Raw genomic sequence first — 19,053 nt, forward strand, 5'->3', positions numbered from 1 at the left:
GAGGAACGAAAAAGAATTTTTTGTCTCAGAAAGAAAAATATATGATTCTGATAGTATTTTTTTTTAGTATGTTTGAGAATAAGGTAATTATGAAAAAATTTGGGGATAAGAGGGATAAAGTTACAGCAGAGTAGATAAAGGTATGCAAAGCAGAAATGTGTGCATTGAATTCTTCACACAAAATAATTAGGGGTATGAAACCCAGAAGTTAGATATGGGCAGAGCATGTAGCACGTACCATGGCCTATGGATGAATAATGAAACGCGTACAAGTTAGTGGGACAACTGAGCCTGAGGGAGAAAGACTTTTGGGGAGGACGAGACGTAGAAGGGAGGATAATATTAAAATTGATTTGAGAGAGGTGGGATATGATAAGGACTGGATTAATCTTGCTCAGGATAGGCACCGATGGCTGGCATATATGAGGTCTCCGCGTTCTCTAAAAGCTATTTGTAAGTAAGTACACGCTGTCTGTTATCGCTGCTTTTATTGTCTACAGAACCAGTTTCCCTAAATTTTGTAACGGAATTATTCATAATGATTAATTAAAATGTGTCTCAGTGAAACATACAGCAGAGTCCGTATAGGTCAGTTTCTATCTGATGCTTTTCCAATTCACTGTGGGCTAAAGCAGGGAGATGCACTATCACCTTTACTTTTTAACTTCGCTCTAGAATATGCCATTAGGAAAGTTCAGGATAACAGGCAGGGTTTGGAATTGAACGGGTTACATCAGCTGCTTGTCTATGCAGATGACGTGAATATGTTAGGAGAAAATACACAAACGATTAGGGAAAACACGGGAATTTTACTTGAAGCAAGTAAAGCGATCGGTTTGGAAGTAAATCCCAAAAAGACAAAGTATATGATTATGTCTCGTGACCAGAATATTGTACGAAATGGAACTATAAAATTGGAGATTTATCCTTCTAAGAGGTGGAAAAATTCAAATATCTTGGAGCAACAGTAACAAATATAAATGACACTCGGGAGGAAATTAAACACAGAATAAATATGGGAAATGCGTGTTATTCGGTTGAGAACCTCTTACCATCCAGTCTGCTGTCCAAAAATCTGAAAGTTAGAATTTATAAAACAGTTACATTACCGGTTCTTCTGTATGGTTGTGAAACTTGGACTCTCACTCTGAGAGAGGAACATAGGTTAAGGGTGTTTGAGAATAAGGTGCTTAGGAAAATATTTGGGGCTAAGCGGGATGAAGTTACAGGACAATGGAGAAAGTTACACAACACAGAACTGCACGCATTGTATTCTTCACCTAACATAATTAGGAACATTAAATCCAGACGTTTGAGATGGGCGGGGCATGCAGCACATATGGGCGAATCCAGAAATGCATATAGTGTGTTAGTTGGGAGACCGGAGGGAAAAAGACCTTTAGGGAGGCCGAGACGTAGATGGAAGGTTAATATTAAAATGGATTTGAGGGAGGTGGGGTATGATGATAGAGACTGGATTAATCTTGCACAGGATAGGGACCGGTGGCGGGTTTATGTGAGGGCGGCAATGAACCTTCGGGTTCCTTAAAAGCCATTTGTAAGTACCTAAGTAAGTAATTATTCATACTGATTCTGCGGAAACTCAACGTCACGAAATTGCACAAGCAGCCCTTGAAATTAAGTCGTCGTCAGCAACATGGCTTTGGCCTTCCGATTTGTTCCAGCCTCTTATCTGAACATCTATTCATTGGTTTTCGTCTTCCTCTCTCCACTTGTGGTCTTATGCAGACGTGGTATGCTACGACTGAAAATAAGGAAGCCACAACCACTGGAAGGAGCTGGTGGAAGGACGGTGTGTTGGGCTGTGCAGTGGCGGACTGTAGACTGTAGGCTGTTCTGTTTACATCTTTTAAATAATAAACATGTTCAACACGATTTACAGCATTATCCGTCGTTATAGAGTTCGTAAAGAGCCCACGGGAAATTCATATGGTAAAACTTTATCCGATCTCAAATATTGGACACCCCACACAACACAGGACACATGGCACGTTACTCGTAACTCACATCAGGAACGACCTTAATCAGCTGCCAACAATAGTGGGCATTCAGGAGTTCTATAAAAGCAACCTAAGTAGCCGAAAAGCATCCTCAGTAAGTAACCGAACTCTTTAGTGAGATATCACAGAACACAAGTTGCAGGCCTACAACATTACAAACTGTAAGTGGATCTGGAAAATATAGCTTAAGTAGGCGCTATGTCTAACGCAAGCCTAATATTTTGTTAGTAGGCCTAACTTGTTGCACGGCTAAGATTCTTCAAGATATATGCATATGATCTAGGGCTGTAGGCAGGTGGTATATCAAACATAGGGCTAATATTTTGCAAATAGGCAGAACTAAGTTTGTTCAAGACAGTCATTTTTCACTCCCAGGTGCATTCTCATGTTATGTAGGGCTACACCGATTGAGAGTGGAGGGGGACACACACACACACGCACGCGCGCGCGCGCAGAAGAAATTGATGTCCGTATGGCATGCTGACGTCGGCAGTGGATGTGAATAGAAAGAATAAATCAGGCTGAATTACGTCTGATGTTAATTATGTAAGCTATGTATAATCACTGAATACCAAAATATATCTCAGGGTATTCAATGCTCTGTATTATAAGTGTAAATGTTTCATTTCGTACACAGGGGTGTACAGGAGAACGCCGTTTACTACTGATGGGGCTTTGTTAGGCCTAGTAGGTAAGTTTTCCTCTTCCCATATCAGGAGAGATAAATTCTAACTTTACGCTTACCCCTTTCACAACATGGCGGTCACAAAGTACAGGGCGGTAAATCGTGTTTGAGTCTTTGGAGTTATCAGTGGCGTACTTTATGGATGTAATTAATACAAGTTTCTAGGCCTGGATGTCGAGTTCGTGCAGAAAAAGTGATGCCAACGGAAATGCTTTTCTTCTCATATTGCGAATGAAAATAGGAATAAAAATTAGCCCAGTATTGATGTGCGTGTGAGGAACAGGAGCACAAGCAATCAGTGGCGTATCAAGGTCATCGGACAGGGCGAGGCAATATGCTTACTGTGCTTGAAATAGTCCAATTCAGAAGCTGATGGATCAGTGGCGTATCATTATCACAAAATAACAACAATCCTAACAATCCTGTATGTTTTAGACAAACAGTGATATCTACAAAAACAATTTTAACATATTTTTATTTGGATATTGTGTACAGCAATTTGAACAAAAATTATAGGGACAATCGACTAGTGATTACATTAATAATATAATAATAATAATAATAATCACAAGGTATCAGTGGCGTGTCAAGCTCCAACCACAACAAAGCCACACAACACGAGAGTAACGACAGCCTAGAGCAATGAAGTAACAGCATTACATGCAGAGCAGTGATGCCAACACAACACATTCCCGCTGGGTACTGTGGTATAATGGTATTGCTGTCGTGTTGGTAGCACTGCGCCTGCTCAGCCCTGCAGCATGGCCGCCACTGCTGTCTTCCTGTGCTGACGCGCCAGATCCAGGGCCGTCTGTTCCTTCTCATCCCTCGCCCCCCGCTCAGCGCCATGCTGCAACAGCAGCTGCACCACTGGGGCGTGGCCACACTCTGCTGCCCAGTGCAGTGCAGTCCGCTGGTCTGCATCATCAGGCTCGTTGGGCCGCGCCCCAGCTGCCAGCAGCAGCTCACACACTGCACCGTGCCCACGGTATGCAGCCACATGCAGAGCAGTGCGGCCAAATACTCCTCCCTTCATATCCGGCCGCGCCCCGGCAGCCAGCAGCGCCCTGCACGCATCCTGGTGGCCTAGCTCTGCTGCCAGCCACAAGGGCGTGCAGCCAGCACGATCCATGGTGTTCACCTGGCTGCCTGCATCCAGGAGCAGCTGCACCCTGTGTGTGTCCCCCCGCTGTGCTGTCCAATGTAGCTCAGTCCTGCCTTGGCTGTCCTTCTGCTCCAGGTTGGGCCTGACCTCAGGCGCAGCTCTGAGCTTCTGCAGCAGACAAAACAATCTGGTCAGAGGAAACTCAGTCAGCTAGGTGACAGTTCACTAGGCTGAGTGAAGCTGATGTCAGTAGTAGTGACAGTAGCCACAACTACAGTAATGTCAGCAGCAGTCACAGTAGCCATAACTACAGGAATTTCAGTATTAGTGACAATAGTAATAGTAGTAGTAATAGTAATAGTGGTAGCAGTTCTAATCTGAAAACTGAAATTAAGTTTGCTCTCCAAGTGCAGCTGGTCGCAATCTCTGTTGTAACAGTTTGTATCGATCATTGCTCAGTAACTGTAACCATGGCAACAGCTCACACTTACTGCTGTCTTCTGGCGCTCCGCTTGCAGTTCGTCCGCCATTTTCTTCAGTTCCTCCCCCTTCGCTTGCAGTTGTTCTCGCAGAGCCCGCAGTGCTTCCTCCTTACTCTGCAATTAAAAACAAATCTGGTTGAGAAGAACCTCAGATGTCGATAACTGGACTAGAAACATGACAATGATGATGATGACGATGATTTTATAACAGTAATCATAATAATATTACAACTATTATGGTTTTTATCATTATTAAAATGTGCAATGACGGAATGGAGCTCGCACACTCCCTCGTAACTGTAACCATGGTAACAGCTCACACTTACTTCTTCCAGCTGGCGCCTCATCTCCCGCTCAGCCTCCAGATCTTGTCTCAGCTTCCCCAGCTGATCCTGGTAACTCTGTAATATAAACAATTCAGGATTAGAGAAAGCTCAGCTGGTTAGGTGATAGTCTGACTTGAAGCAACAGGTTTCATGAAGGAATCAAGCTCATGGCCGGTATATAGCACCAGGAAATGAGACAACAACTACCAACGTATAATGTTTGGATAAAGGCTTTCAGATAAAAGCTCTCACCCCGCCTATAATTTTCCCTAAGGAGTTAAATAAATATGATAAGTCCCCAAATAAACTGAACATCTGCAGGAAGTTGATCTTCATTTTCATGATGAAGTTTTAAGAAATGGGCCACAGAAAAAGTCGTAATATGCATTTCCATGATGAGCCCTAAAAGATATGGGCCATGGATCACCTAACTACCAGAACATAATTCAGACTTTCATAAGCCCTAAAATAGATGCGCCATTGGTCATCTAGACCAGTGTGCGTCAAACTTTGTGAAGATGTTGCCCATTTTTTTGGGGAGACTTTTCTTTGCAACCTCCCCTTCCCTCCCTACCGTATATGTACCTCCCTCAAAAAAAAAAAAAAAAAGTCCCTACACAATCGAAAAAAAAAATGATTTTACTGAAAACCAGTCGATAGCAGTCAACTTGTGAAGTATCGTGCCTGCGAGATGAGAAACCGGAATATGTGTATGTATGTATATATTCACACTGCAATGGGTATATACCCGGTGGCAGTGGTAACAAACTACACTCAATAAAGACAATAATAAACACAATTGATAAAATATAGAATTGATAATAATACTAATAATTAATACTAATAATAATTTACAATAATACCATAATTTATAATAATATGCCAATATACTTTCCAATTTATTTCATTTTGCTTCTTAGACGTGCCTTCCTTATTGATATATCTTTCAAGGACTTTGAATTGTGGTTTGCAAGGCCCATAATAATAATAATAATAATAATAATAATAATAATAATAATAATAATAATAATAATAATAATAATAATAATAATAATAACAGCCCAAGCTAGAAGCAACAGATTTAAAAGGAAACTTCATTTCTGTTTGACATCACTTCACAAAAAAAAAAATTCATTCATTCTATTGTATTATATGAGCCGTTGAGAGGTAAAGTGGTACAACAGGAATTTATGAATGTTCGGGAATTTAAAGTTTGGGTTTGGATGCATTCAAAAATCGTCGTTAATTTTTTCACCACGTTTTCCTCAAATAGAACATAAATGTATGTTAATAGATCGACTATTGATCAGATTTTTTGTATTCGACAGATAATGGAGAAAAAATGGGAGTATAAGTGTACAATACATCAGTTACCGTACAATGGGGTGAATAGGATCAGTGGGGGGGGAATAGGATCAAAACTTTATTCTTGGTTATAAAGTTTATTATAAACTGCAATTGAGCGGGAAGACAGTCATTGCTTACTAGAACAATAATAGTAACCAATGACTGTGATCCCGCTCAAGTACAGTTTATAACAAAGTTTATAACCAAGAATAAAGTTTTGATCCTATTCCCCCCCACTGATCCTATTCACCCCATTTTACGGTATTCATAGATTTCATTATATTATATGATATTCTTATTGAATTTGGTATTCCCAAGAGTCCGCAGACATACAGCAGAGTCCGTATAGGTCAGTCTCTATCTGATGCTTTTCCAATTCACTGCGGGCTAAAGCAGGGAGATGCACTATCACTTTTACTTTTTAACTTTGCTCTAGAATATGCCATTAGGAAATTTCAGGATAACAGGCAGGGTTTGGAATTGAATGGGTTACATCAGCTTCTTGTCTATGCGGATGACGTGAATATATTAGGAGAAAATACACAAACTATTAGGGAAAACACGGAAACTTTACTTGTAGCAAGTAAAGTGATCGGTATGGAAGTAAATCCCGAAAAGACCAAGTATATGATTATGTCTCGTGACCAGAATATTGTACGAAACGGAAATATAAAAATTGGAGATTTATCCTTCGAAGGAGTGGAAAAATTCAAATATCTTGGAGCAACAGTAACAAATATAAATGACACTCGGGAGGAAATTAAACGCAGAATAAATATGGGAAATGCGTGTTATTATTTGGTTGAGAAGCTCTTATCATCCAGTCTGCTGTCCAAAAATCTGAAAGTTAGAATTTATAAAACAGTTATAATACCGGTTGTTCTGTACGGCTGTGAAACTTGGACTCTAACTCTGAGAGAGGAACATAGGTTAAGGGTGTTTGAGAATAAGGTTCTTAGGAAAATATTTGGGGCTAAGAGGGATGAAGTTACAGGAGAATGGAGAAAGTTACACAACAGAGAACTGCATGCATTGTATTCTTCATCTGACATAATTAGGAACATTAAATCCAGACGTTTGAGATGGGCAGGGCATGTAGCATGTATTGGCGAATCCAGAAATGCATATAGAGTGTTAGTTGGGAGGGCAGCGGAAAAAAGACCTTTGGGGAGACCGAGACGTAGATGGGAAGAGAATATTAAAATGGATTTGAGGGAGATGGGATATGATGATAGAGACTGGATTAATCTTGCACAGGATAGGGACCGATGGCGGGCTTATGTGAGGGCGGTAATGAACCTTCGGGTTCTTTAAAGCCATTTGTAAGTAAGTAAGTAATGTAATGTTAATAAGGCATTGTTGTTTTATTTTATAATCCATCCCTCTGTTCTTTACATGACAACCCAAGGCGTCACGACCCATACTTTGAGAACCACTGCCCTAGACCTGCCCTCCCTACATGAAATCTACATTTTCATGATTAGCTTTCTCCTCATCTAATCGACTCTAAACTAGTCACTGTCCTTGGACTCCTGTCACTTAAGCATGATTTACATGTTGCTGCTTTTACGCTACTTCCTAGCTTCTTCTGTCGCACCTTGATGCTTTCCAGAATGAATATCTGGCTGGAAAATTCGCTAGCTCATAAACATTTACACGGTCCTATCTCCTCTTCTATTTTAATAACAATTCTCACATATTTTTCTTTAGCAGTAGTAGTCAATTATTTGTTCTCATGTTATCCTCGGGGGACATAACTTTTGCTTTTTAAGGAACTAGCACTGAAGGACCCAATTACACAGGACAAGGACAACACATCATGTCACACGTGCGTCTTATCAAATATAGTTTGTAGACAGCTGCCTGTATCACCGCTTGTGCCTGCACTGAAGGCAGATGAAGAGTCCACTGCAAGAATGATGGATGTCACTTTCTTGTCGACAATGAACCAAGACTGTCAATGCATAGCTTAAGACAGCGTTTCTCAAACTATGGTCCTCGGACCACCTGTGGTCCTCAAGGTCTGCCCTTGTGGTCCTTCAAATAAAGGCAAAAGAAAAAAGAAAAATTCTAACGAATTGCATACCACTCCATAGCTGAAAATCTCAGAGTTTGGAAATGACACATGGCAATCGTCTTTCACTTTTTCTCTCAGTACTGACATTTTATGAAATTTATTACCCTGTCCGTCTACTGATTCCCACTCTACTCTCCACAACAAAAGAGGGATTTAAAGCACTATGAACGTGGTGTTACTCGCCATCTTTTCCCTGCACATCTGGCGCCACCCCTGTAATCCAGCCAAGGACTACCAAATTCATAACAGAGGATCGAACCTTTTCATGTATTTATGACTTTCTTTATAGTTTTGCTGACACCCATTTGCACATTGAAATGGTCACGTACTGAACATCGTACACCAATAATACAGCTCTGAGGTCACAATTAGAAACTTATTTTCTAAGTAAATACAGTATGACGAATTTTCATGGTTTCGTAATCACTTTCATTGCGATATTGAAACTAACAAACTTTCATTGAGTGAAAGAGAACAGTTAATTGAACTCTCGAATGAGACCGGACTTAAAATGAAATTCCAAGCGGAAGGTATGGTTAATTTCTGGACCGCATCACAAGTGAAAAGACAATACAGTGAACTGTACAATGGTGCTTTATAGATTATAAGTCAGTTTGCTTCACATATCTGTGTGAGAAAGGGTTTTCATCACTAACTCTAATAAAAACAAAGTAGGCTACCGAAATCTACTCGGTGTATATGACGATCTCCATCTTAAGTTTATCAACATACGTCCAAATATAGATCAACTGTGCAAACATCAGCAGACTCATCCATCTCATTAATGTGAGTACCAACATATATATATATATAGGCCTATATATATATATATATATATTTTTTTTAGTTAATAAGTTAAAGGTTATCCCAATATTTAAGAAACAAATATGAGTTTTCTTCTATTAACATCAACTTACCTTAATTACTTAATATTAATATAAAATTAATATTATTTAATTAATTTTAATTAATTCTACTTTAAAATATAAGTATACTGATATTAAAATATACTGCAAAACTGATAAATTTCCTTTCGAAGGGAAGAAGAGTAAGGTGGTCCGCGGAACTGTTCTGACTTAAAAAAGTGATCCCCACTTCAAAAAAATTTGAGAAACGCTGGCTTAAGACATATAGAATGTACATAGAGAGTTATATGGCATTAACACTGATATTCATTGTCCAGTAATGATCGGAAAATCACAGTTAAGCTTTGAGCGCTAAGCATTTCAAAATGTTCAATTGCTTCTCCTGCAAAATGTATTCCAAATGACATCCATCATTCTTGCAGTGGACTCTTCAAATGTATTCACCAGTTGTTCAGAGATTCATTCCCTGAAGTCCTGTCACTTAGCTATCGCCATCTTCGTCTTTCAGATATTGCCAGTACTATCACTGTCACTACATTGTGATATATAATGGAGTACTCATATTTATCATTCAATTAAGTGCCTATTTGAACACAACTTAGCGTCTGCATGTCTGCCTATTTTAAAGTTTTTCGTGCTTACTGCCCCAACCTTTAATGTACCCTCAACTGTCCAATTACTGTATCTGTAACCATGGTAACAGCTCATCACTTACTTCCTCCTGCTGGAGCCGCAACTGGTGCTCTCCTTCATATTTCTGCCTCAGTTCTGCTTTCTCCTGTAACCACAAAGGAATCAGGTTCAGACGTAGCCCAGTCAGTAAGGTGGCAGTACGATGAGAAAAAGAATAACTCACAACCAACTACTGAATGTATTGCACTAAACAACACGACATTTCTAATTCTATCTTTCGCATTTTGTACATGGCTACAAATTTGTCTTAAATATTTTTGAACTTTCGTCGTCACCCATTTTCTGAATGTCTGGTAGTAGCAAATAGTTCTGTGGAATAAAACCTTAACTGTGTTCTAATATAAGTTGTTCAGTAGTAACTGTAAATATGGCAACAGCGGATCTCTTACCCTTTCCGATTCTTCTTTCAGCTTTTCCAGTTCAGTCTGTGTTTCTCTTAATTCCCTCTCTCTCAGCTTCAATTCCTCCTTCAGCTCCTCAATGTTGTTGTTGCTCCCTACTTTTTCCTCTTCCTTCCTTGCCTCCAGGCCATGCAGGGACCGCGAGTCCAACCTCTCCTTGAGGACCCTCACCTCCTCTATGAGAGGAAGCAGCAGTCGAACCTGTCCCTCGAGGGTCTTCACTCGCTGCTTGAGGTCGGGGATTGGGTTGGGTTTTGCCATCCTGCACACCAGAAAGCAAGAAAACAGTGAAACCTACAAATACTATTCACAAGTCACTGCTGACCTTCTTCCATTAACACGTACTCCAATGATCTTACAGAAACTGCAATGAATGAGTGGCAATGCAGCTTTCAAGGTCATTTCTGTCCATCGATTACTCGCTTTGCTCAAATATGTTACCGAGTCCGTAAAAATTCGTTCTCAAAATATTGGATTAGAATAATAACACAGCTTCACTGACTGACTAATGTCAAGGGTTATCCTCAGAATATCGTACAAGTAGGGACAGATTAAACACGTTTCCACTTTTAGATAAATCGCTTCTAGGTTACTACAACATTTATTACTGATTATCTTTTGTTTGCAATTCAGTACAAACTTAACATATAGAGAGATGCAACAAATTTACAAGTTCATGACCGCGGAAAACAACAGTTTCTCATTTAAACAAGTTGGAATCTCAGCAGTGTTAGAACAATACTATAATCAGCATGGCCTGACGTTGCTATAGAAAAAATATTAATAGAATTCCATTGCATCCTTACTTTACAAATATTGAATACCCGCCCAAAACAAGGTTGTAATCAGCAAATGCGAAATTCTTCAAAAATGAGAAAAAGTAATAGTACTGTACATACTTTTAATTTTTTAGAGCAAGGATGACAATCAGACATGTGTGCTGATTTTAATAATTAGCCATTATAAAATGTGTCAACATTGTTGATTTTCTGTTATTTTCTTATTGCACCCCTGTCGTCCATCAAGTCCTACAGAGGGCAAGCAATCACAAACCTGACATCTGCAATTCTTCATATTCACCAGTTTTGATACCCGGTGAGTTCATCAGCATTGATTAATTCAGGGCTGGGCACCAGGAGCGAATACAAACTCTAAACGGGGACGCTTAATATTCATCCGTCACGACATCAACGCTGCGTGGTGTTCAGCGGGGAAGAAAGGGGTTGAAGAGAAGTCATATGGCTCCCCGTGAGAGAGTAGAATTCGCTCTTGGTGCCCAGCCCTGGGTTAATTGAAAGAAAAGTTGTTATAAGCACTGATGAAATCAGCTGCAGTTTACAATGACACGAAAGAAGTTGGATGTCATTGACAAGCTCTTATATGAATTAAAAATTATGTCCACTTCAATACATTTAATAGATTTTAACACACCGACTTTTTATGCAGAACAGTTCTTAAAAGAAAATTTAGTTTATAAAAACTACCACTAGGAGGAGCATAAATAAACTTCAACAATAGTTTGTTAATAAATAATTGGAATGTCTACATATCACTAGTCGAGAATTTCAATTTGCTCTATGTACCGTGTAATAATAATAATAATAATAATAATAATAATAATAATAATAATAATAATAGTCTAAATACTCGTATTATGTCTAATACATTAAATGCCTTACTCCAAGAAGAACCAGGCAACAACTGCGACAAAATCAGCAAAATCCAGTCGACTGTCTTTTAGTGAAAGAATTATGATACAAGAAAATTAAAATCCATTATTGAAATGCAAACATTATTATATATCTGCAAATTAGAAAAATAACTACAAAATAATTAATATAGTGGAACTAACTTAAAACTATTATGACAATGAATTCTACAGACTACGTCTAATTTTGCTTGATCACACTTAGCCCATGTATTAGGTTTAGAATTATATCTGTATATTAAACAAAATTCTCACAATAGCTTGAAATACGACTTCACCACTGATATTTATACTTACTCTGCAAGGAAACGTGGAGAGTTACAAGACTGGAAAGGAAGTGCGCAGGGGAATGCTGAGGCTGCCAAGGCAACGAAACTGACGAATCAGGAAACTAGAACCAGAATTCACTGCATCACACATACAGCTTTTATGAGAACTTGTACACAAGTAATTTACACGTACGCTATACATAAACTGAACAATTTACAAGTGAACTGAGATATGTTACTAATTACATTTGATAGATATACAGTATATTTCGTGTACAAATCCAGACTGTTTCCTCTTCTGCGTTACTAAAATCGTGCAACGGTCTGCCGACAAATTACTGATAGCATTAGTTGATCGTTGATTGAAAGAATATGAATCTCAGAGAAAAAATAAAGTAAGTGTCCTATCTTTAATGAACACAAAAACCTTTAAATATGATCTGAAATGAGAAAACTACCAAATTTTGAATGATTAGGCTACGTCTAGACCTAATCATGAAACTGAGGAAATGAGGCAGATTTGTGGCGTTTGACTGAGCACTCAAGAGCTCTGGTTTGTAACACGTCACTGTGGTAAAGAGATACGGTAGCTATACGAAATGTAAGTAAGAAGGATAATAAAGTTTGCCTTGGAACTATTGTTTCAGTAAGGGGATCCATAGGATTGTTGCAGGGTACATAACTTACCAATATCAACCTCACTTACTATGAAACACAATAAGATGCGTTACAAATAATGGATAGCAAAGAAGCTAGCAAATACTTAAGGTATATGTATACGTTAGAAACACAAAAAATTACGAAAAATGGCATTTTTTGAAACAGTATGTTTTGGATGCAGCATTTCTTCTTCTTTCATTTGCTGGTTTGCTTATTTAATTCTGACTGGTAGTTTTGTAGATAATGGCACTTTTCTATGATAGTAACAAATGGTTACACCCCCTTTTATCTGTCAAAATGTCAGATTTTTTTCCTGAAATACTAAGCCATTTTTACCCATTTCAAAGTACTTTGGAATTTCTAGTAGTTCACAAATAACTCATAGATAGCGATAGTGCACAGTTCTAGCCCTTCCTGCCATCTATGAACAGAAATTATAAATAAAACAGCAGAAAGAAAAGTTGTTTATGTACAAGTTTCATACACGTGGTTACACAGGTTATGAGTATTATTTCCAGCTGTTTGTGCCTTTAGTTTCAGTTTAGTATTCTCTTTACATATTTATTTTAGTGTTAGTTATTATAGTGCGTTTAGTTTAGTGTTATTTTATAGTGCTGTGTGGCAGTGATGGCTAACAAACGTAATACAAGCAGGAAGAAGCAAAGGAAATTTTATGGGAAGAAGAAGGAAACAAATGTAACTACAGATAGACATTGTCCACCATCAAGTGAACACACAGAACATTATGGCTTTATTCTTTTTGATGTTAGATATTTAACAAAATTAATTTTACTACTGGCTTGTCCAGAATGTCTTATGGTGGGTTCAGTTTCATTATGTTTGAATAGTGGCAAGAGAAGTGGTTTCGCAGTATGTGTGAAACTAGCTTGTTCAGCCTGTGGGTATAATTCTGATGAATTATTCTCAAGCCACAAAGTTTCAAAATATTTTGAAATAAACAGGAGAATTGTCTATGCGAGCCGAGAAATTGGTTGTGGCTATAGTGAACTGAACAGGTTATGTTACCTTCTGGGCTTGCCATGTGGCCTCAGTAAAAATTCTTATCAGGGTCATATCAAGCATGTAAACAAAGTGGTAACACAGCATGCTTATGATACAATGAATGATGCTGCTAATGAAGTACGTGAAAATACTGGTAGCAATGAATGTGCAGTGTCAGTTGATGGAACGTGGCAACGGAGGGGATTTTCTTCTTTGTCGGGTGTTGTGACAGCCATGTCAGTAAAAACTGGTAAAGTTCTCGATGTGGAGGTAATGTCCAAAAGCTGCATGTCTTGCAGAATGCATGCTAAGGAAGACAAAAAATCACCTTCATATCAGACTTGGCTAGCAGACCATGTACCAGTATGCTCCTGTAACTACAAGGGATCTTCACCTAACATGGAACCTGTTGGGGCAGGTAGGCTCTTTTTGAGGTCAGTCCAAAATAGAGGATTACTTTATACTCAATATTTAGGAGATGGCGACTCAAAAAGTTTCAAAACTGTATCTGAACTTGACCCATATGATGGGAAAGAGATTGTGAAATTAGAATGTGTGGGGCATTACCAAAAGCATTTAGGCAAAGGTCTTAGGCAATTAGTTAAGACCAAAAAGATCGGTGGAAAGGGGAAACTGACTCAAGCCCTCATAGACAAACTTCAAAATTACTTTGGTATTGCCCTCAGGTCTAACACAGAAAGTGTAGAAAAAATGAAAAGAACTATCTGGGCCTCTATGTTCCATGTCGCAGCAAATGACAGCCAGCCACTTCATGCAAAGTGTCCACTAGGTGAAGACAGTTGGTGCACTTATCAAGTGGCCAAAGCAAAAGGCATCCCTTACAAGCATGAAGGTCCTGGTATTCCCATTGCAGTGATTAGACAAATGAAACCGGTCTACGAAAGACTGACGGACGATAAAATGTTGCAGAAGTGCCTGCATGGGAAGACCCAGAACATTAACGAGTCCTTCAATGGGATGATCTGGAAAAGGTGTCCAAAAGAAACCTATGTGGGACATGCAACACTGAATTTGTGTGTAATGGATGCAGTGTGCCACTACAACCGTGGTCCTGAAGTGGAGCTGGACATCCTAAGGAAGATGGGAATTGAACCTGGACTGAACACAACTACGGGCGTATCTTCTTCGAAGGTTGTAAAGGATATAATGAAGAGAAATCAGGCTACACCAGAAGCAAGAAGCAGAAGAAGATACCTGAGAGGAAGAAAAAAAATGAAGGTGGATCGCGAGACTACTGCTGAGTCTGAAGCTAACGTATGAAGCAGGAGGATTTTGACAGCCTAACTTTCAACTGCCGTTTCCCGTAAGTACAGTTTCTTGACATATTGGCTTAAGGAAAACATCATATCTCATCCAAGAAAAAAGATAGAGGTATGATTCTGGTATCATTTTGAAGCTTGGAATGTAATCTAGTGCATGAATCAAATAAAAATTTGATCTACATGTTCACAGTCCCATTAAACATTTTTTTCTTCAAGGTTGCATACTTTTTTTGTCTAATATTTTACAAAATTTAAGATATTTATGGTAAATTACAGCAAAATGTTATTCAAAGTTTATTCAGGCACTAGACAAACATTTTTCCTATAAAACAGTGAAGGAATTTTGAAAATAGCTTCATTAGGAAAGAGAATATCATGTTTACCGTTTTATTAAATTTTTTAAACAAAAAAAGTATTATTATAAACAATTTCAAAGAACAATTGTTTAAAAATAGTTAAATCTCTTAATAACAATGTATTCTTGTAGCTAAAAATATTGAGAGCCCTAAATATTGCCTAATTTAAATTTTCACCCCCTAATGTATACATATACCTTAAGAAGGCAAGCCCGCAATGCAGCAAACAGCTATGGGATTCCAAAGCACAGCCCCCAACGCAAGGTCACGTGGTTGCTCAAGCAGGCTTTGGAGCATGATCAATAAATAAGCCATTAATTCTATGAAGCAACTGAATTCCTGGATGGGTTGAACAGTGCAACTTGTCACGGAGGAAGACAGAAATACAAATAAATGTGAAGGAAAGAAGAAAATAAGTGCTAACGAATGTTGATGTACACTGTGAGTTACGACTATGTATCAATGGATGTGCAGTGACGATGCGTTTCATTTTCATTCGGGATTCCACGAAATATTTGGCTGAAAATGGACAATCGTTAATGTTAAGATCAATGTTACTTACTTGGAAGGTTAAGATAAACACAGTAGCCTACTAAAACAACACAATTTCACAACTTATTTCTGCGATCTGACAATCCGTGTATAATTAGAAAACACTATCGACTAATAAATGCCACAAATAAATGAATTGAAACGCTAATTCTATTTCAAAATGGATGATAAATGTAGGCCTATATTGATATTAATTGCTAGCACAAACACCATACGCATAACCTACGACGCAAGCAACGGTTCAAAGATAATTCAGTTACAACAATGCTGCCAACTCTAGTGAGGTGCGTAAAAGACTTTCGAGAAAGATAAAATGAAAAACTAGAAAAGCGGAAAGACTTACACGTGATGATTTTTAATAATAAAAGGTAAATTACAAAAAAGTTACAGAATAGACACTATCTGTATTTTATATTTATTATTATCTCACCTCAAATTGGCAATATTCATCTCGCCATAAATTGGCAATATACATCGATTCTTCTTTCCACAAGATGGCGCACAAGTTCACAACCGTTACCCTAGATCATATATAAAACAGATTGCTCAAGCTTATATTAAATTTAGACGCAACTGGAAAATAACGGACGCTATGCGTCGCTAGTGTCGAGAAATGAGCTTGCAATAACAAACACTAGATGGCAGAGTACCTGAACAGTACATAGAGTAATACGACTGTGGGATGACTTTTTTACGTCATGCCACCTCCAAATTTCTTTCTCATTGTAATGTGAGGTTATGTTACAATAAGACTTTGATGTGTCGCTAAATTGTAGTATACAGAAGTTTGCTTTACCCAAATTCATCAACACACATAGATGACATTTTGGTATATGGCTGATATAATGTTGTTTGCGTTCAATATATAATCTGTCATCATTTGATGTACGAAATCTAATTGTTTTTAATTTTCAGTATACAATACCTCCCTAGCAACAATTATCACGAAATACTAAAAAGAGCAGATTTGTCTGCGTTTGTTGAATGCACATCATGATGCTCACGAAAAGGCACTAATTTATTTTGTGTGAACAAGATTACAATTTTTGAATATGAAGGAAAAGCAGGTATCCCTCTTCTGAAATTTATCCGAAAGGGGAAGAATTACAACTCCCTATCCCCAAACATGTTTCCTCTTTTCTAGGCCTATATGTTTTCATTTTACAGGTGTATTATATGATGCGATATGGAAGCAGATAAATAATAACTGTACGTTTCTCGTCCACATTAAATTCAACGTGTTCATAACGTAGACCTGATATATTGCTTCATGTAGGCTACACAGCCGGCAGTGTTCTTTTTACGAATAAGCGGTCGTACTAATCATTTTCTTTTCATCTGAACTATTGCTAGAATATGCGTTTGTGTTTTTATTTGCCCTGTATGTTGTTAAATAACTACTGAACATCGTCTTTGGTTAACAAATTGTTCTAGTATTCGTTTTATATCAGTCTTACGGTATTGAATTATGTCCATAACGTGGGCGAGATATTGTCAGGCTGGAAAATTCGCTCTGAATGCATTTTTTTTTACACAATTTTCAGCAGATTTACGATACCCTGTGCAGTTTCTCTGCCAATGCAGAGTTAATTGCAATATACGGTAATTCTGTTATTTTCCTGACACTTTTATATCCGTTCTCAAACGTACTGATTTAGATTCTTTACCCTACTGTAGGTATTTTGCTCTCTACAAATCATCGTTAGTCAAATGAAATAGCCTATAATAGTTGTTTGCAACGAATTAGTAGACAACCTCAATCCCTCCTGACCGCCTCCCTTACGAATTTCTTTCTCACTTTAATCAAATTTACTTTATACTGGTCCTTAAATTACTGAAACTAGTGCTGAGGTAGTTACGGTGATTTCTGAAGTGAAAATCGTTCAATTTATAAGGGTGAAATCAAAAATAACTTTTGTAGCCTTTCCTTGTCCTTAATTGGAAATTTGAGTAACTTCATATGACGACAATATTTCTTCCTTCTTCTACAGTTAACATAATCGCAGATGGGCATTTCTAAATGAAGTTTGTTACACAGAAACCTTTGAGACAATATTGACACTTGAAGTTCTTTATATAGTTCATCTATAAGAGTTAAATTAGCGCTGAGGTAGTTTCCTTCATACTCAGCTTATTCACCTTACATACATGAGTCTGTAACAGGTTAGGTTTGGTCAGTGCTGTCATGGTAATTTTTTTCTTTGTGATACACTCCACCCCTTGTTTTCTCCCTTGAAATATATTTTACTCTCCTCTCTATTTCTCCAATTGTCATTTAATTATTTTTTTTAATATTAAAGAAGAAGTAAAGAAATTGTTTTGCTTTACAATTTAATTGTACAAGTTTGATTTAAAGAATACACCATGTAGCACCACCATAGATGCACACTTGTCTCGATGAATCTTGGAGTGTATATTTGCAGCACTTCTTGTTTTTCAACCATTATTTTATATAATTCTGGATTCCAGTGCTGAAGAGGTGGATAATTTTTGTTTATGAACATCAAACAAAATAGGCGGTAGGTACAGTAGGAACAGGAAGAGATCATCTAAGATCTGTATAGATCTCCACGTACAAAACTTAGGCACCCATATGCCGTATGGCTCCTTACAGACAAAATTTTAATTTCCCCATACGATTAATTAAAAAAAATTGTAGGTTCCATACGATATATGGCCTGGTGTGGCCTCCATGACAGCACTGGGGTCAGTTAGTTTAGGCACTTTTACACCTTGCATATACAATCAAATGCATCTCCACAAAAAAATTCCTTATAAATTGAACGGTTTTCACTTCAGAAATCACAGGAACCGCTTCACCCAGGTAAGTAGTTAGCAGTTAATCATTTCAAAGCTCTTGTTATATTATGAAATAGCATCACACAATGCTCCCAAAATAAATGTTCCCAGTGTTAAAATTACAGAGTGTAAATTTCGCTTAGGACAGTTTTTTCTCTGGAAAATTAAAGGAAACAAACAGTATATCAAACCAGCAGCTGAGACACAAAGCACCTGAAATTCGAAAGTGGTTAAAAATGTTTATATTTCGTTCTTTCTTATTTACCAGCAACAGAAGTACCGGTATCAGATTTTTTGCAGAGCTAATATCAGAGGCCCCTCCTATTAGAGAATGTTTTGAATATAATTATATTCTGGAAAACTACATTGGCACATCAACCTCCCCTCCCCCCACCTGAATTCTGGGCTGAAGCACGAAAAT

At 38.0% G+C, this 19,053-nt stretch overlaps 1 protein-coding gene across 1 annotated transcript; it reads right to left on the bottom strand.

Annotated features, from left to right (window-relative positions):
• Nucleotides 1-3,154: 3,154 nt before the first annotated feature.
• On the bottom strand, nt 3,155-16,077 carry LOC138713652 (ankyrin repeat domain-containing protein 23-like). Its single transcript, XM_069845913.1, has 7 exons — nt 15,844-16,077; nt 12,009-12,102; nt 9,992-10,265; nt 9,625-9,687; nt 4,620-4,694; nt 4,303-4,407; nt 3,155-3,979 (listed from the first exon to the last, which is right to left on the bottom strand). The coding sequence occupies exons 3-7, from the start codon at nt 10,262-10,264 to the stop codon at nt 3,455-3,457; spliced, it is 1,041 nt and encodes a 346-aa protein (XP_069702014.1). The 5' UTR covers nt 10,265; nt 12,009-12,102; nt 15,844-16,077; the 3' UTR covers nt 3,155-3,454.
• Nucleotides 16,078-19,053: the final 2,976 nt, after the last annotated feature.

The sequence above is a fragment of the Periplaneta americana genome, chromosome 2, assembly GCF_040183065.1.
Source record: "Periplaneta americana isolate PAMFEO1 chromosome 2, P.americana_PAMFEO1_priV1, whole genome shotgun sequence".
NCBI classification, from domain to species: domain Eukaryota; kingdom Metazoa; phylum Arthropoda; class Insecta; order Blattodea; family Blattidae; genus Periplaneta; species Periplaneta americana.